General features: G+C 43.7%; 2 protein-coding genes across 2 annotated transcripts; both read right to left on the minus strand.

The window, feature by feature from the left end:
• Positions 1–4292: 4292 nt before the first annotated feature.
• Positions 4293–8634, minus strand: LOC104362962 (serine peptidase inhibitor Kazal type 6). The gene is made up of 4 exons (XM_009969343.3): positions 8429–8634; positions 6236–6261; positions 5250–5362; positions 4293–4468 (listed from the first exon to the last, which is right to left on the minus strand). The coding sequence occupies exons 1-4, from the start codon at positions 8484–8486 to the stop codon at positions 4423–4425; spliced, it is 243 nt and encodes an 80-aa protein (XP_009967645.1). The 5' UTR covers positions 8487–8634; the 3' UTR covers positions 4293–4422.
• A 3115-nt stretch (positions 8635–11749) lies between these two features.
• LOC104362964 (serine peptidase inhibitor Kazal type 7) lies at positions 11750–16347 on the minus strand. The gene is made up of 8 exons (XM_033005938.2): positions 16075–16347; positions 15587–15609; positions 14899–15023; positions 14593–14638; positions 13545–13672; positions 13359–13404; positions 12410–12528; positions 11750–11925 (listed from the first exon to the last, which is right to left on the minus strand). Exons 1-8 carry the CDS (start codon positions 16130–16132, stop codon positions 11880–11882), a joined length of 591 nt encoding a protein of 196 aa, XP_032861829.2. The 5' UTR covers positions 16133–16347; the 3' UTR covers positions 11750–11879.
• Between the last annotated feature and the right edge of the window lie 1040 nt (positions 16348–17387).

The raw sequence follows: 17387 nt of genomic DNA on the forward strand, positions 1-17387 counted from the left end.
CTAGCTCCAACCCTGCTGCTACAAGCACTGATGCTGTTGCTCAAGGCCAGCCTCAGGTTGGTCAAGGCATTCCTCCAGACCCAGCAAAAGTTCAGTTTTGACCTTATCTTTCAAGTCCAAACTGAGGCTCTGCTAAAGCCCTGCTCCCTCCAGACCCCCAAGGAGCTGACCTTATCAAAGCTCTTGTCCCTCACTGCCACATGGGTGCCAAAGCTAAAGAGGTGCCTCAAAGCATCATCTCATCACTGGAGCTTCAAAACAAACAGCACCAAAAAAAAAAAAATCAAACAAAACACCTAACCCAAACAAACACCAACACTCTCACACCACAAAGCAATCCCCTCACCTTCTCTTTGCTCTGGAGTCAGTAAAAACAGCCAAATGTATCCCCTGGGCTCCTATTTAAGTCCTTCAGCTGTGGTGGGGATGGGGGAATTGTTGGCTGATTCCCAGCATCTGGGAGCCATTTCACCCCAGAGCACACTCAGCTGCCCTCTAATCCTTAAAGGACCCAATGCCCGCTGACACCCTCCTGCCGCTCCCTGCCACTGTCACCATCTACATCTTTTCAGTCCCCTGCAATATTCCTACAACTCTCCCAACTACTGCCCAAACAATGTCTTTCCTTGTCCCCATAACTCAGCCTTCACTCCTGTATTGTTTTGGGCCCTACCCCAATACAAGAAAGACATTGAAAAACTATAATAAGTTCAGTGAAAGGCCACCAAGACATTTGGGGGCTGGAGTATTTGTTCTGTGAGAAGAGGCAGAGGGAGGTGTGCTTGTTCAACCTGATGAGAAGAAGGCTTCAGGGGGGATGTAAGAGCAGCCTGCCAATTAACAGTTTACTGAGCAGACAGCCAGGTTCCTCATGGTGATGCATGGCTTGGAGATGTGACAGCTGAAAGAAAAGAGGTTGAAACTGAGTACAAGGAAAAATTCTTTACCATGATGACAGTCAAATCCTGGGACAGGTAGCCCAGGGAGACCGTGCATGCTCCACCCTTGGAGGTTTTCAATGCTACACTGGATAAAGCTCTGAGCAACCTGATAGTATCTCAGAACTGACCCTGCCGTGAGCAGGAGGTTGAACCAAAGTCCCTTACAACCCAATCCAGCCTGCCTTCTCTTAGGGAAAAGAGGGTGAACTGGAATGATAACCAAATCCAGAACTTCCTCCCCAGCCAGGCTGTGGAAAGCCCACAGTCAGCACCACCACCCTAAGATCACCCCATGGCAGCTAGAGAAGCCTTGTCAAACGCTGTGAGTGTCAAGGGAGAAAAGTAGGACAAAGGACTCAACTGGGTTTCAACAGTGACTCGTGCCTGTGCTGGGGGAGGAGGAGGAAGCAGTGGAGCACACTAGTTAAATGGGCCAAGAGCCTGGACACAATAATCTATCAGCTGCATCACCAGTTGAGTGAAGCTGTGAGATGGAAATACATCCTTCCCTCTGCCATGTGCACAGCCCAGTCACGGGAGGGTGCTCAGCTGTGAGCAATGGCTTTCTTTCAGTAAGAGCAACCATGCACAAATTTAATTCTTCCATTATTTTAACTGCTGAGGGGATACTGAGCAAGATGCAGGGAGCACAGGGCCCTCATTTTGCTGCAAGGGGCAGGTCTTGGCAGCAGCCGAGATGCTGGGGCAGCTCCCACGCCAGCCTCTGCCCCTTCCTCCCCAGGGAGAGAAAAAGCTGTGAAGATGCTCATGTTATCTAATAGAAGAGAGATCTGAAATGTATCATGACTCACTCACCTTTCAAAACTGTCAGAAAAAAACCCAAAACCAAAACCCAACACAACTTAAAAGGTGGAGGAAAGAAATCAAAGTAAAAATAGTGGCTGAAGGTTTGGTTTCTGGTTTGGTATGTGTGTGGGAAGGCAGCCAGACACAGATGGGGGTTCAGGCTGGCCACTGCTGCACCCCTACCCTGCCGCTGGCATCTGTCAGCCCTGCTGGGAAGGGGAGCACCGTGCTCTGAGACCAGGAGCGAACGGACCCGGCACAGCACAGCCTCACTGCTGTCTCGGTTAACCGGAGCGATGTGCCCACTCAGCCGGAAGGATGGACCATGTCAGAAGCTGTTTGCTTGGTGTAGGACTGCCTCTATTGGCCTCTCCTGGAGAGGGAGTTTTGGGAAGTTTTCCTGACTGGGGGAAATCATTTACCCAAAAGAGATGATTCCCATTCTCCACTTCCCCAACACAGGTGGAAGAGATGGTGGTTGGGTCATTAGAGGTACAGAGCTGTTTTTATTTGCTATTTGCACTGGAAGACCAAAGTGCAGGATGGTTATCAAATAGTGAACTCCTATGGTTTCTGTTCTTTTGTGATCTGTCCTTGTTATCTCATAGTCCAGATTAAAAAGGATTAGATATGGGCAGGTGCTGAGATTTTTGGTCACTGAGGGCCATCTCAGGCACAAAAATGTCTCATACCCCTCTCTCATTAAAATGTCACTTTCCATCTTAAGAACGGTGTCTTTTTGTTCCTGTGCTCTGAATACGGTGCTGGTCCAGAGCCACACAATGTAATAGCATCATTGCAGGATAACTCAGGTAGGAGAGGACATGTGGAGGTCATCCTGCTCCGTGCAGGAGGATTGATGAGGAAGGTCCTCCCACTTTCCCAGCGTGTCCTTCGTGACCACTTGTCTTTGTGCAGGAGATGTTTTTTGCTCCCCTCAATCTTGTCCATGTTCTGATGTCTTCTTGTTGAGTTTACTAATGTAACATCTGAATTCGAAAACAAACAAGTGTGTTTCCCCTGGCTGTATAACCTGGGACACAGAGAGGGTTAGTCTGCTTCCGGGAAGAGGTGGCAAATTTTGCAAGAATGCAGTCGGCTGGGATGGGAAAAATATCAGGATCAAAGACAGCTGGTCTGAGAGAAGCTCTAAACCATCCAATGTGGAGTTTTGTCTGTGAGGTTCAACCGCTGGCTGGCTGCCGCCTGAACGCTGCCTGTAAAGTTACCAAATGACTAAGGATTTGCCAGAATTGGCATCACAAATGTGAATTATCAGAAGAGAAGCCAGCATTAGGTGTGCTGAGTGCATTGTTAAGGCCTCTCTTTTTAGGCATTGTGCCCCAGTTGAGTTCAAAGCATGGATTGTGGCATGATAGGCAGACACTCAAGCTCTGTCCAAACAAGGTCCAGAGGTTTAGGTGCTCAGCATTTAGGTGCTTGCAAAATATGTTGACCCCTGAGGCTCATGATAAAATCTAAAGCTTCCTTTGAAAGTTAAGTGTTTAAAATGAAGGAGCTGGTGTCCCATTGATCTGCTGCCAATGTTTTAACAAGGGGATGCCACAAGTATTTCCCTGTGTGAATTTTGCACAGTGAATGGGGAGAGACTATATAACTCATTTTCTCATGCTTGCACAAAGAAGGATTTTCCAGCCAACATCAAGAAGAGAGAGGGCAGCAGTGTAAAAGGTAAAGAAAGGAATAAAGTCTATGTGCATTAAAAATTGTAAATAAATACAAATACTTGTGCCTAGAAAATCAAGGTCTGTGTATGATTCAGGGAGAGTTTATCCTAGAGGTGGGGAGAGGAAGCCCACAGCTCCTCTCCTCCAGGCTTTTTTTTTTTTTTTTTTTTTAAATTATTGACACTTTATACAATCTGGTGCTCTTCTAAATATAATTTTATTAGCATGAGAAGCCACTTGGCAGCAGAAAACTAATGCTGGTGAGTTCACAGTTTACAAGACAAAGCGTTCTCTTAGAAGGAAGAAGAAAGAGACTGATTTGGAAAGAAGAGCCTTGCAGCTTCTGCTTAAAACCAGCCTCCACCTGCCATCTTATTGCAGGCTTAAATGGAGCAATATTCCCTAGCCTCAGCTTGTTTGTCTCTAGTTTCCAAAGGAGATGAGGCATATGCAGTCACGCTGTTCACCAGCTCTCCTGTCACCCTCCCACAATAACCTCTGAGAGAGGAAGGAACATGTCTATGGAGGCTGGGTAAAGAATAAAGGCGCTTGCTGTCACCCACTCCCTGGGATGGGGAAGAGGTGTGCAGGAGCCCATGAGCTGCTTGGCTGCCCGGCAAGCATGTGCCAATTTGTCAGGCAGGATGGGACAGAAGAGCTAGGGCTGCAGGGGACAGGAGGACAAAGCCCACGGGAACTGTGGGAATCGCCCCTCCGGCACAGGGAACGCCTTGCTTCCCAGGAGGAAGGTGATGTAATAGCACAGTGTAGCAAAGCTATGCATTAGGCTCTAGCACGGCTGTATCAAACTGCTTTTCCAGGTATTATGGAAAAAGGAATCAATCCAGCCAAAGAATCGTGCTGAGTTTTATTTTATTGAGCAAAGACAGTGGAGATGAGGGCAAGCTGCTCCCGGGTCCATGCGCAGGCATCTGCAGCTGTTGCTGACAGGGGTTCAGCTGTTGCTGGTTGGTGACAGTGAGGACTCAGCATTTCCCCACATGCTTCAATCTTATTTTCCCTCCACTTCTCCTGGAAAAGGAGTAAGACAGACTTAGACAAAGCAGCGTTTGACAGACACAGCAGTGTGGGCCAAGGAGCTCATCCACCTGAACACGACCATTTGCCTGACTCACACTATCATACCCCGGTGCCTCACAGGGAATGAACATCACACCGTTTTCTCCTCTCCTTGCTATTCTCTGATTTCCCCTAGGATAAGGCAGCCTTGAGTGCATACAAAATGTAGAAGACTGCTAAGGAGAAATCAATGTTTTGCAAGCACATTCAGGCCAGGGGTGCTGGCTCCTATTGCATCTCCTTTAAAAGATGGCAGAGCTCAGGAAAAGGAGAAACTCAGGCTCTTCCTCTGAGATTTTGTGTCTTGTTCCACAAAGTCCATTCAGACTTTTCAGGAATAATTTGGCACAGCTCAGTTCCCGCATTCCTCCAGATACTTCGCAGTACCCAGAAGTGTGGGCAGTGAGAGTTGCAGCCTGTGGCACATAGTGGGAAATGTGCATCAATTTAGTGCGTCCAGAAGGTACGGGCAGGATGCAATTGCCTTCCAGGCCCCGTGCTGCCTTTCAGCATGGCAACCAGCAGCATGCAAAGCCTAGAAATGAATTAAAATTAACTCGCATTCACACAGCTCCATTCCAAGGAAGAAATATTCCACTTGGCATGATTCAGGGGCTGGTCCATACAAAAGGAGCAGCCTGGATACAGGGTCTCCTCTCCATGAAGAACGTCATTACATACATGGAAACAGTGCCAATTCTCTGTTATTTTGATCCCCTCTGCTTTCACTTACAGCACTGCCTTGCAGAAGGCACACTTATTTCCGTACGTGATGCCATCCGTGCCACAGTGAGGGTTGGACTCCCTCGTGCAGTACACGCTTCTGTTTATAAACTCTCTGCAAATCTGCAAAAGCAATAATAATAAAAAACAACTAAACAAACAAAAACCTTTCAGAAGTCTCATACTCTTTCTTTCACTTTCCAAATTGGATACAAGGTCACTAATATAATGCTTTTTCTGAAAAGACTAAAGTGGCAGTGATGACACTGCCTATTTATTGAAAGAAAAAGCCCTGTCAGAAATGAGCAGAAGCAGTGTTTCAGGGGAATTTTTGCCCTGTGTTTGAGGAGACAAACAGTAGTCATCTGGGGAAAGTCTGGATCTCCCAAAGACAGGAGTGGATTAGCCCAGACATGTAGAGGAGTCAGCATTGATGCTCTTTCAGGCATTTGGCACCAGGTTAGCTCACTGCTGCATGGCTTCATGCATCTTGCGAAACTGTGCACTCAGCCTAGTGCTTGCTGAGCTTTCTGCCTTCCCGGTGGAAGGAGGAGAAAATCATAGTCTGTGGGGAATTAAAGCTGGTGTCCAGGAAATGTACAGGTATTTTGTCCCTGGACAAGTCCCAGTGATGGATCTTGTTTGGGGGGATAAAACACTCTTGTTAGTCCATTTGTTTCATGAGAAGATTGGACAGCGGAGCTCAGTGGACAAAAGTGGTGCTGCATACAAACACAACCCTGTGCAAGCACCCTAGACCTAACCATGGAGAGCATTTGCTAAAGCAACCATTTGTTTCCCTGGTCTACTTGCTAATGTGGCTACACATAACATCCCCCCTTACAACAGTGAACTCCCCAAAGTTTTGGGACTTCTTGAAAGGACCCACCTGATCCCAGCAGACATAAAAAACTGTTTACCATGCACCAAGGTCTTGGTTACAAAACCATTCCTCTAGAAAAAGTAGATTGAATGAGCAGAAACAGCTGCACTAACCTCTTCAATGTCTTGACCTGCTACATCTGGAATTAAAAAAAAAAAAAAAAAAAACAAAAAACAAAAAAACAAACACAGATTTGACACGTAAGCATTATTTTCTGATAGAAGCTGAACTAAAGTCACAAACCCTTTATACAAACCACAGTGAAACATACACCAGGTTTTTCCCACTCCTTCATCCTGTGCAGCGGAGGAGGGGGCAGGAAATACATTATCTAAATTGCTTTTCAGTATTTTGCTTTTTTGAAAAATGTTACTAAAATACCGTGTAATCAGTCATTCAGCTGCTAACTGCACCTCAGACACATAACCCAATCTCCTGGAAGGCAGCCACTCCCGGGGAAGTGAGCTGCCATATCGGATCTGGAGCCACACTCTACACAGATTTTAAAGCTATATTGACTTTTAAGGCTTTTAGGCTCCTGCACCTCTGAACAATGAAAATGGCTGGTACTGCTAAGAAGAGTGTGCTGTGGAGAAAGAAGGAGAAGAAGGAGACCCCATGGTCAGCTTTACAGTCGTCCTAAGCACAACACAGCCCAGAGACTTTCCCAGAACCTCATCCTGGGTGAGATACAAAGAGATGTCTTGTGGTGATACAGAGCAGAACAGGCAGTGCCGGTCAGTAAGAGTGCAAAAATACCCACTGTAACCACAGACTCTGGGTTTGAAGCTAATCTGCCCATCCTCTTAATATTTCTTCACTGTGAGGACCGCAGTCGGGCATGTAGGTTGAGTCGTAACGGCAGAACAAGGCAACCCTGTGACGTCTCTAAGGGGGAGCCTGACACTCAAGGGTGGGTTGAATGTAGATTTGCAAAATCTGGGTCACAACACTGTGGGACAAATTCTCAGCATCTCTCAGGGCAGCAGGACAGCTTGTTTGGATGTGAGGCTGTACCTTCCAGGTCAGTGCAGTCCCTGCCAGCTGCAATGCTCCTCAGGTGGCTCTGGACAGGAGGGCACTTGGGGCAGGGGATGGGAGGACCTTGACCTATACTTGGGCCCCCACATTTTGGAAATCCCACCCAACCCTCAGTCACCTACCCCATCATCCATCAACCTACCCTACACCTTCTACCAGTTGTATTGCCCTTTGGTGTTTTATCCCTGGTGCTGGTGTATTTAACGTGTCCTCAGGTTAGGCTAGACTGCCTTAACTGTAAAGTCAATGCTATGGCTATCTGCACATTATTTACAAAATAGCTCATTAGGAAGTTTTTATAAATATTACATGCAGCTACAGAAGACTTAGTGATGATGTCTCTTGACATCTGTTTATTTTATAGGAGATCACAGAGTTTGCTGCTACTCTGCCTGGCCTTGGAAGAAAGCTTCAACACTCTGATGGAACCCAGTCCCAATTAGGACTCAATTAGGAACAGATGCATATTTCATAAAGAATAATGTGTACAAAGTAATTCACCTCTTTTTCCATGCACAGCTTGCAATTTTCTCAAGTGAATTCTTTATTCAAATTATTCACAGAAAAACAAGTATAAATAATTCTTGTTCTGCACATTCTTCAATAACTGTTGCCACAAACCTTGCAGAGCTGGGTCAGCTGGACGCAAGCAATTGATAACACTGATATGACCTATATGTTCACAAATCATCACTCAGCTTCCCCAGATCATTAGAGAGATGTGGAAATCTCCAGATAAATAAATGCTGGATCCTTTTAATTTGCCCTCTTTGTTCTGACTCCTTGAGGACATCTGAATTTAATTTTCAAGCTTTTCTCTGCAACATAAACAAAAGCTGAAACTTTCATCTAATTACGTTTCCACATCTCCAAGGAAAACACCAAATACCAAGATGCTTAGGATCAAAACAAGAGCTGATGACCCTGAGGTGAGTGAGTTTCTTCTCTAACTGGTTCAGCAAAATCTCCAGTGAACATTTGTACTAAAAATTCATAATTACACTCTGCTTTGGTACATTTGCTGAAAGAGCCGCTTAGAATTTGCTCTCTCTCTCTCCCAGTGACACCTCCGTTGCGTTATTCACTGCGGAGGCACACGAGGAATGGAAATATGTCATATGAGTGAGCAAGTCCCGCAGATATTTTCTACTTGCTCAGCTTTATCTTCAAGCCTGTCATCCGGTGATCAAGGCTCTCCGAAGTTTGGTTGTCAGGAAAGGTTTTGTTTTGTTTTTTTTTCCTATGCTAGGGAAAAGATCACTTACCCGAGAAGAATGAGAGCAGCAGCAGGCTGAGAAGCACTAAGGTACTTGTTGCCTTCATGCTGCAGGTAGCTCTTTAGTCCAAACCAAGCGATCTGTTCAGGAGGTGTCGTCTCAGCACCAGAGCCCACAGTGCGCACACAGACCTGCCTTTCTGTGTATTTATGTGCCCATCTGTAGCTGTCCTCATTCCCCACCTTAATTGTGAGAACTTCTCCACTTTGTTTCTAAAGCCATTATTGGTTCTGGCCATGTTTATAGTGCTTTAGGAATGCTGCCCTGTCCACATCAAACCTAGAAAGGGCTAATTACATGAGTGATAGACGGGCTTGTAATATTTTTTTTTTTTTTCTAAATAGTCACAGGATTCTCACAAGGGTGAATTTTCAAAGTGGTGATTCATCGGGGAAGCTGGTAATTTTCATTCTCTGGTCCCTCACTGAATGCCAGCTCCAAGGCTTTGAGTGCGGCATGATGACACTCACTAGACGTTACGAAATAAATCACAGCATGAGAATGTGTTGTCTGTGAAACCAATTATACGTTGTTCCCTGGCTATTTTTGAGGATGGTTCTAAATTTGTTGGGTTGGGGTGGAGAAGCACTCCGATGTGACATGCTCTCATAGCTGCGTGCACAGTCCCAGATAGGACTGCTGACTCTCCTCCCTGAACTATTTAAACTCTAGCTGTCAATGTTTTCCAGTTTTTCACATTCACAAACATATGTTAGGACTCAGCTCCCACAGTAAGTGGCAATTAAGGGAATTTGATGGGGAATTGGGAGACCTGAGCTCTATTTCCAGCTGAGTCTGGGCAAGCATTTGTGTTCAGCTGAACCATTTGCAAAATAACTGTTCAGATAAGAATAAGTTTAAAATTTTATTAAGCTTTCCTAAGGAGACAAGGCTTAGGAGAGCAATGTGTATAGATATATCTGTTCATTAGTTTCCCTAGATTTTGAATTTGCAACTAGTTCCAACCAAATTTGACATAGGAGCAAAAAAATATTAAAAATAATAAATAAATTTTTATACATTTCTCTAGCAGCAGAAGAAAGATGCTACTATTGTACTCAGTCAGCAATGGAGAGAGTTTCTGCAGGAGAGCAATGTTATGAGTGCCTTACCTTTGGGGATGCTTAAAATTTGCAGCTTGCTAGACATCTTAAAATCCACACAGCAGAGAAACTGTGACTGACAGGTGAATTCTCAGATGTCTATTAAGGGTGAGCTCACGATGCAGCCTCTCATATAATTTAGTTATCAAGTCAGTCAGCCACAGCACCATTCAAAACCACGCTTAGTTCTGCCACTCGCAGCACTACTTGTTTGCCTTTTCTAGTTTCATACGTCACTGGTCGCAACCACAGCCTTAATGCCTCAGTCCTTTATCTATTCAAACATTTTGGTTGCTGCAGCATAACTGACTAGCTAAAGTCTTAACAAACATACTGCAGGGATCAATCCCTTCCGGGCTTAGGGGAGGAAGAGGCTAAATTACCAACCAGGTGATTATTGTTATTACCCCTTTCCACTTCTTTATGATATCTGAAACAGGCCACTTGCTGGAGTAGGTGAGGGAATTCTTCTGTCCCTCTGATGTCCCTAAAAATCAGGGATAGAAGAAGGGCACCTAGACCTTGTTTTGCAGTCTGAGGAGTGTAATTGGACAGATTCTTGCTGGTGTCAAACTGAGTACTTACCTGTGCTGGGCCAGTTTTTAGTCTTGTGTGATACAAACCTTTCTAAAGCCATTTGGCCTCCCTTTCCTTGCAGGTAAGCAGGTCTTCTTTAGGCTTTTCCAAAGCCTTCTGAGCTCCTAATCAAGTATCTGGCTTCCTCGGGTAAAAACTACCGCTGCAGAGGAGGCTCGCTGTAGGATCTTGCTGTTGAAGACCATTTCTGCTATAGCTAAAATTCCACTAGTCTGTGGCCACTCTACAAACCTCTTGGCCAACAAGAAATTATAGCAGATTTCTGTCCTGTGTTGACAGGTCTCTGTTCACATCCACTAGCTACTTAGTCTGTTCCTTAATTAATTTTCACACACCCACATGAGCAGGTAAGCAGTGAGGACTCTCATGACTGTCCAGTTTGTCTTTTCTTAAGAGCAGGTACAAAAGCATGATGTGATTTATATTGCCTGCACTAGCAGGAAAAAAGCTGAAAATAAGAGGTTCCATCTGTCTTAGGACAGAGCATTGCTGCTCTGTGCTAGTGCTACGGGAAGGACAAGCCTCTTATCTTCTGGTAGCAAGCACCTACAAAATTCCTGGTCAAGAAGTTATCTACTTCAGGAAACAAGACCCAAAGGCGTGGAAGTCACAGATTTTGTCCTAAATATCAGCTGCAGCAGCAGATACTCTTGTTACATAACAAGAGAATGGGAGGTGTGGAAAAGAAGAGGAAGGGATTGTGTGAGCCGTGGCACTTGGGACTTTTTGCCTGTGCTGTTTGCATATTAATTCCTTGACTCACCCAAAAAAGTGGCACATCATCACGAACATTCATGCATATCATTGCTCCTCCGGTGCACTCTTTAGGCTCCCACAAAGATGTTATCTCCATACCTTTTTTCCCAAGATAGAAAGCATCTTAGAGCTATCAGCACATCTTCTGGCCCTTCTTTCCTAGGGTTAGAAAATCTGGGACCTTTTCCTGAAGGATGCCCTGCCCTACCTCTGCCTTAAATACCACAAGTACAACTTTTCAGACCTCTTCTCCAAGAAGCTAAAATCCTGAGCCCAGTCTAATATCTCCTCTGGTTCTCATTAGGCTCATTACAGCCTTGCCTAGCTTGCTGCAATTTTCTGCTGATCAACACAGTCTCAATGGACACACCCTTTAAGGAAGCAGCAGTTCCTAATCTTCTTCCCTATGAGATAGCCTCCTCCCTTTGCCATAAGCCTCCTTTTTATAATGCACTGCCACACCTGACCCTTGCCCAGGTGTTATCAGGTAGGACTTTCCGACCAGGGACATCCCCCCATGCTAGGGGCCCTAAAAGGACCAGTTCTTCCAAGACTCAGTGCCGTTCTAAAGACAAATCCACTTATGCTCTATAGGACACCAAAATAAGGAAAGTGGCAGTATTTTATAGCAGCTTGGTCTCACTTCTGATGGTTTGGTATGGAGTGACATACTCTCGTGAGCGTTTGGGCTGGTGTGTGATGGGTGTTACACTTTGCTCTTTACTGTGGTTTATTTCACAACTTCTCTTGCTTGACAGATCCTTATCTAAAAGCCTGAAGACCATTACCCTTGTGCTGAAAAAAACAAAACAAAACAAAAAAAAACATCAAAAAATAGTCCATGACAAAGAGAGTGACTGAGTTTAATTTATTGATCAATCAAAGCAGAGACCAATGCACAACAGCTGAGGGAGCAGGGAAGAGTGGGTTTGATCGCAGGTTCCGTAGGGTAAAAGTTGGGGCGAAGGGTACGGCTCCAGTGCTCAGCATTCGCCATGGTGTTTGAAGAGCAGAGTTCCACGGCTAAATCTGAAGAGAAAGAGGGAGATCAAAATTATAGACATGGATCTCAGTTTTATACTCTAACTTTACCCAAATAAGCCAATGTTCTCATGCTCTCCAAGTTATAAAGTACTTCATGTTTCAACTCTTTCCTGATTCCCCAGGTTACATGCTTTCTCACATTAAAAGAGATTTGGGACAAACCCCATAATTTTGGACACGTCCTACAGTCACAGTTTAAATCACTGTGGCAGGGAGGGAGTCAGCAACGCTATAAGCCTGCAAATGGGGATCTGGATTTAATTGCAAGGGAAAGAAAGACTCGCTTGGGCTTAAAATCTGCAGTGCCTGGGGGGTGACAGAGGATTGAACGTCGGGAGAGGAACATGGAGCAGGGATGGATTTACCAAGGGGTTAACGGGAGCTCTGGGGCTTCTACACCAGCTGCCACCACTGCGTGTGTGTTCTGGCTCCTCTGGTTTCATGGCTATATGGTGATCTCCATACTTACGAAACCGCGTTGCAGAACTGGCACTTGTTTCCGTAAGTTTTGCCATCAGAGCCGCAAACGGGTTTATATTCGGCAGTGCAGATGAGATTTCTACCCTTCTGATCACTGCAGTCAATCTCCTAATAATGAAGCAACAACACATTTTAAAGCTTTTGTTCCCCATATTTTCCTACATGAATGCTTTATGTTTGTTTAATGTTTAGGACATGTCAAAGTATAAACTGCAGTCAATCTCCTAATAATGAAGCAACACCACATTTTAAAGCTTTTGTTCCCCGTATTTTCCTACATGAATGCTTTATGTTTGTTTAATGTTTAGGACATGTCAAAGTATAAAAGCACTTTTCAGTTGCAGGGCTCTGTTGTTCTAGCAACTCATCAAACTCAGAGGCAGGGAACATGCCTGCCTGGAGCAACCTGAAGTGGGGAGAAGGTGGGGGCAGAAAAAAAAAATCTAATAAGTACTATTATAAATAGAGAAATGACCATGCTGATATTTCCAGACTGGCCCTCCCACTGGCTGCTCTGGTTCAGCAGGCTAGCAGAGGCAAGCATACAGAAAGTGGATGGTCACAAGCCACAGTACAGAAAGTACTCCCACCCAAGGCATTGCCACTACTAATAGTGCTGGTAGTTTATGACCCTCCTGCTCTCCCGAAAAAGGGATGAGGCAGCCTCTTTTGCTCAGCCTCTTTCCTGGTATATGTAGGTCTCAGCACCTGCTGACCACTGTGTTCCCAGATCAGAGGGGGAACTGCATATCTGGGTGATGGATTTGGTTCAATACCCTTTGACCCTGGCATACTTTAACTGTTTCCCTCAAATCCTATTTCCAGGTGAAATGCTCCAGGACAGCATAGGTGTTTCTATTATTTAGTTATGATTCGGTGAATTTGTGTTGTAAAATGTATTGTAACAGAAGTTAAGAGTGCAGATTTCTGTGCTTTACCTCGAAGCATTCTCCAATGTAGCGCAGGTTTACGTTCAGTCCATTCCTTTGGGGAGAAAGCGAGTTGAGAATGAATGGGCACAGTTCAACCACTTCACAAGTTAAACTACCTCGTTATGCTCTAAATACCAACACAAGCAGCTACTGATCCAGAAACACCACCCATGACCCAGCCCGTTCACTTACGCCACAGCATTGCAGAAGCTGCACTTGTTTGTGTAGGTAACCCCATTGGTGCCACAGATGGGCATGTACTCCAGGGTGCAGGGGGTCTCATGACCATTACGTGATTTCAGGTGGCCAGTACAGTCGAGCTGAAACAGTCACAGAACAACATTTTAATCTCTGCTCCCCTTTGCATTAGTCCCGTGTAATGGAGCACGGTGCAAGAGACATCTCCCCCGCTCCCCAGAGCTGTAAGGGGAGAGGATCTTCCAGCCCCAGCGTGGTGGAGTTGAAGGAAAACAAACAGTTGAAATCCTGCAGGCAGATACAGCATGATCCTGAAGTATCTGTTTTTTCCTGTCCTGAAGTGGGCTTCATCCCTATCATATTGGGGATTTTCACTGTGAATGCCGCCATGAAGGATCTTTGCCTAAATATGTCTTATGCTGCAGCAACTTTTGCTACAAAATATCAATGCCACTTGAAAATGGAGTTTACACTCACCTTGGTGTTTCTGCTGTTACTCTGACTGTACAGAAATGGAAGTCATTGTATTATGTTAAATTGAACAGCCAGAGCATTTCTTTACTTTCTGTCTCTAAACTAAAAATAGAGATACTTCTCCACTTCACAGTAGCTCCGTGTATTGATAAACAAACTTTATGGTAAATGTTCTGACAGAATTGTTTTTTCTGTTACAGAATTACTTTTTAGTTAAAATCCAGACTTCCTCTGGGAATTTCTTAGCTTCAACAAGCCTCAGTCTAAGTCTAAAGAGAAACGTTTTGATAACGCTGAAGCATTGTTGAAATCAAAAGTTTCCATTTTTATGTCTGGTATTATACACAAGATAACATTTTAAAACTCACTGATTTTAACTGTTCAAACAACATTTAAAATAAATTATTGCAAATCTGAAATTCTTCATTTTCATTCAATTTCTGAAAGTTTGATATTTTATGTTTTTAATACAGAACTAGTCCCAGGCAAGGTTTCTGTCTAGCTCTATGCCATCATTTCACCCACCACTGCTCAGGGAGCAGGAGAAGGAACCCATTTCAGACCGTACCTTAACACATTTTCCATCATGCTTCTTGTCGATGTTTCGTCTAAGGCTAGGGGGAAAAGAGAGAGAAGGAAAGGAAGGATTAATCTATTCATACCACATAATCACCTCACTTATTAAGTCTCTCCACTCATAAAGCCCCAGTAGTTAATCAGATTCAGGAGCTTTGACACGGAAGATCGCAGGCATCAGAGAAGACAGAAAATTATGAAAAGTCTAGTCCACCCCACAATTAGTCACAACCCCAAAGGCTTTTGTCTGCTGCCTAAATTGGCATTGTAGGTAATCATCAGGAGATCTTATACTCACAAGATTTCTCTGCAGAGGGAGCACTCGTTGGGGTAGGTCACATCGTCAGTCCCGCAGACGGGTTCGTAGTTGCGGGGACAGGCGAGCTGCATTTTTGCAGACAACTGGTACATGCCGCAGGAGGCCTGTGAAAGAGGACTCGTCATTTCTCCAAGTGGAGAGAAAGGTGTGCTTGTGTTAATCATGTCTTCGCTGCTTTGAGAGACTACTGTTGGTCATTTTTTTCCTCTGTTGTTCCTCCATGGTGAAGAAGAGGGAACAAAATATATCGTGTTTCTTACAGCATACAAAAGCACTCTTTTGCTATTAAGACTTTCATTACTTTGATCAAGAATCGTGGGTAAAAATAACCATTCCTTTGGGAATCAAGACAGGGAAGGTATTTAGGCAGTTATTCAATAGTTGTATAGATTTTCTGCTGGCACTCTGTGCTATGCTGACTCTCACTCTACATTATTAATCTCCGCCTTTTTTGTCATCAACATGGTAAATTATCTTTCTCTGACAAAGGTATTTTCCTATTTTGGGGAAGAGAGGTGCTATAATACTTAGGGGCACTTTTCCTTCCTTTCTTGCTTACTCTCCTTTTCTTTCTCCCTCAAGCCTTCCCTAGGATAAAGTGTGAGAATGAATTATTCATCTAGACTTAGAAATCAAGACTAAATTACAAAAAAGACATACTACTCACCCGTTGTTGAGCAATAGCAATATCTACAATAAAAACAGAGATTATAAACTATGAAAATTGTATAAAGTCCTTGACTTAAATTCCTTCAGAATTGTCAATTTCCCAACCAAATACACTTTCTCACTTCTGAGAAGTGATTGTTTTCTCAAATGTTTTATCTACTCTATGTAAAAAAGAAATTATATACTAATATTTTAAAAATCAATTATTTGTGAAATCAGAAATTTTGACTCACTAAAGAAGAAATAGGACATAAACTTTTCTCCTTTTGCAGCAATATTATCCCCACAAAGGCTTATAAGCTTAAATCAGATAAATGCATCCTACCGATCTATAATATTTATCTGCACAAGGATAAAGTTCATTAAAAGAGAGTCCACATATTACTAAATCATCACATCTCCAAAAGGCTGAACTCTCCTTTAGGATGTTTATATAAAGGCAGGAAGACTAGAGATATTAGCATAGACAGTACAAAAACAACTTACCAGAAAGGCAGCTGAGAAGCACAAGCCCTAGAAGGGCAACGCTTTGTGTTGTCTTCATAGTCAAGATGGTTGTATAGTCTGTTACTTGCAAATCTGTCACTGTTGAGTTCAGTAGATGGTTCTCAAACTTCGCTCTCCGCACTATATATATACATCTCCCTGGCCATGTGAAGTAATCCCAGAAAGTAATTATTTGCTCTGTAAACTAAGAAAATTGTATTGATTATTGAGTTGAGCTCTAAAGAATACTTGTTAGAGAGATGCCCAGAAGAATGAAACAAAAATGTGAGCTACACCCAGCTTGTTAACAAAGGCGCCCTGCTGTACAATGAGTGATTTGTACTTTCCAAACAAGAGCACTCTCTCAATACTAGATGTTGTGAAATTACGTATGGAAGTTGGTAAAGCAAAAAAAAAAACATTTGATGAAAGCGTTTGAAATTGTGCACACCATGCTACATACACTAGATGGTATTTGAGCTCCCATAAATTTGTATGGTACACCAGAGTGGGGGGAGAGCAGCTTGGAACACTCTAAGCTTTTATAGACATAAAATTTGGGGTTTGGCAGGCATCAGTGTACTTTAAAGATGCTGAGGCTTCAATGAATCTCTCCAGACTCTCCTGTAGTTTCCTGGTACACTGGATTTCTCACCAACAGGAAGGTAACAGTCATGACAACAGGAAAACATTACCTAAAACCTCAGAAGTTTATAAGACTTTTCTATGTAGCAGCAAGAGTTATTCATCTGTTGGTGATGGGCATGAGTCTGATCAAGAAATTAGGAGAATAAGTAGCCTTAAACCTGGACTGGGATAGGGTTTCCTCTTAATGGCAAGCGAGTGGTATTCTGTGCAGGTGAAGTGGGCTTCTTAATACCAAAGACATTCAAGAAAAACTTGCAGCAACTGCAAACAGAAGGTGAGTCCTTAGTATCCCCCCTTCTCCCTCTATTATATGGCACTAAATTTAGAGTGCCGCATGAAAGTCATGTTTTAAGGAAGATAAGTGAAGAATAAGATTCTAGGCTCTGTTAAATGGTTCAACTCTGACCATTGTATGGAAAAACAAATACAAAATATTGCATAAAATAATAAAATTTTGATTTAAAGAAGCTACAGAAGGAAGTGAGGAATGGAACATGTTTGTGTTTTAGAAGCAGCTTGATTCATACATGTGGCTTAAAGTCAGCTTGAGTTTTAAATAGAAAATTGTCCTGGGAAATGTTCAAGTCTTGGCACGGGCAGATAAATCATAAAAATGTGTCTGAAAGTGTAAGAGAACTGTAGTTACAGAATGGAGTTTGCAGGAT

Source organism: Tyto alba, unplaced genomic scaffold, assembly GCF_018691265.1.
Source record: "Tyto alba isolate M040663 unplaced genomic scaffold, T.alba_DEE_v4.0 Super-Scaffold_17, whole genome shotgun sequence".
In the NCBI taxonomy this organism is placed as follows: Eukaryota; Metazoa; Chordata; class Aves; order Strigiformes; family Tytonidae; genus Tyto; species Tyto alba.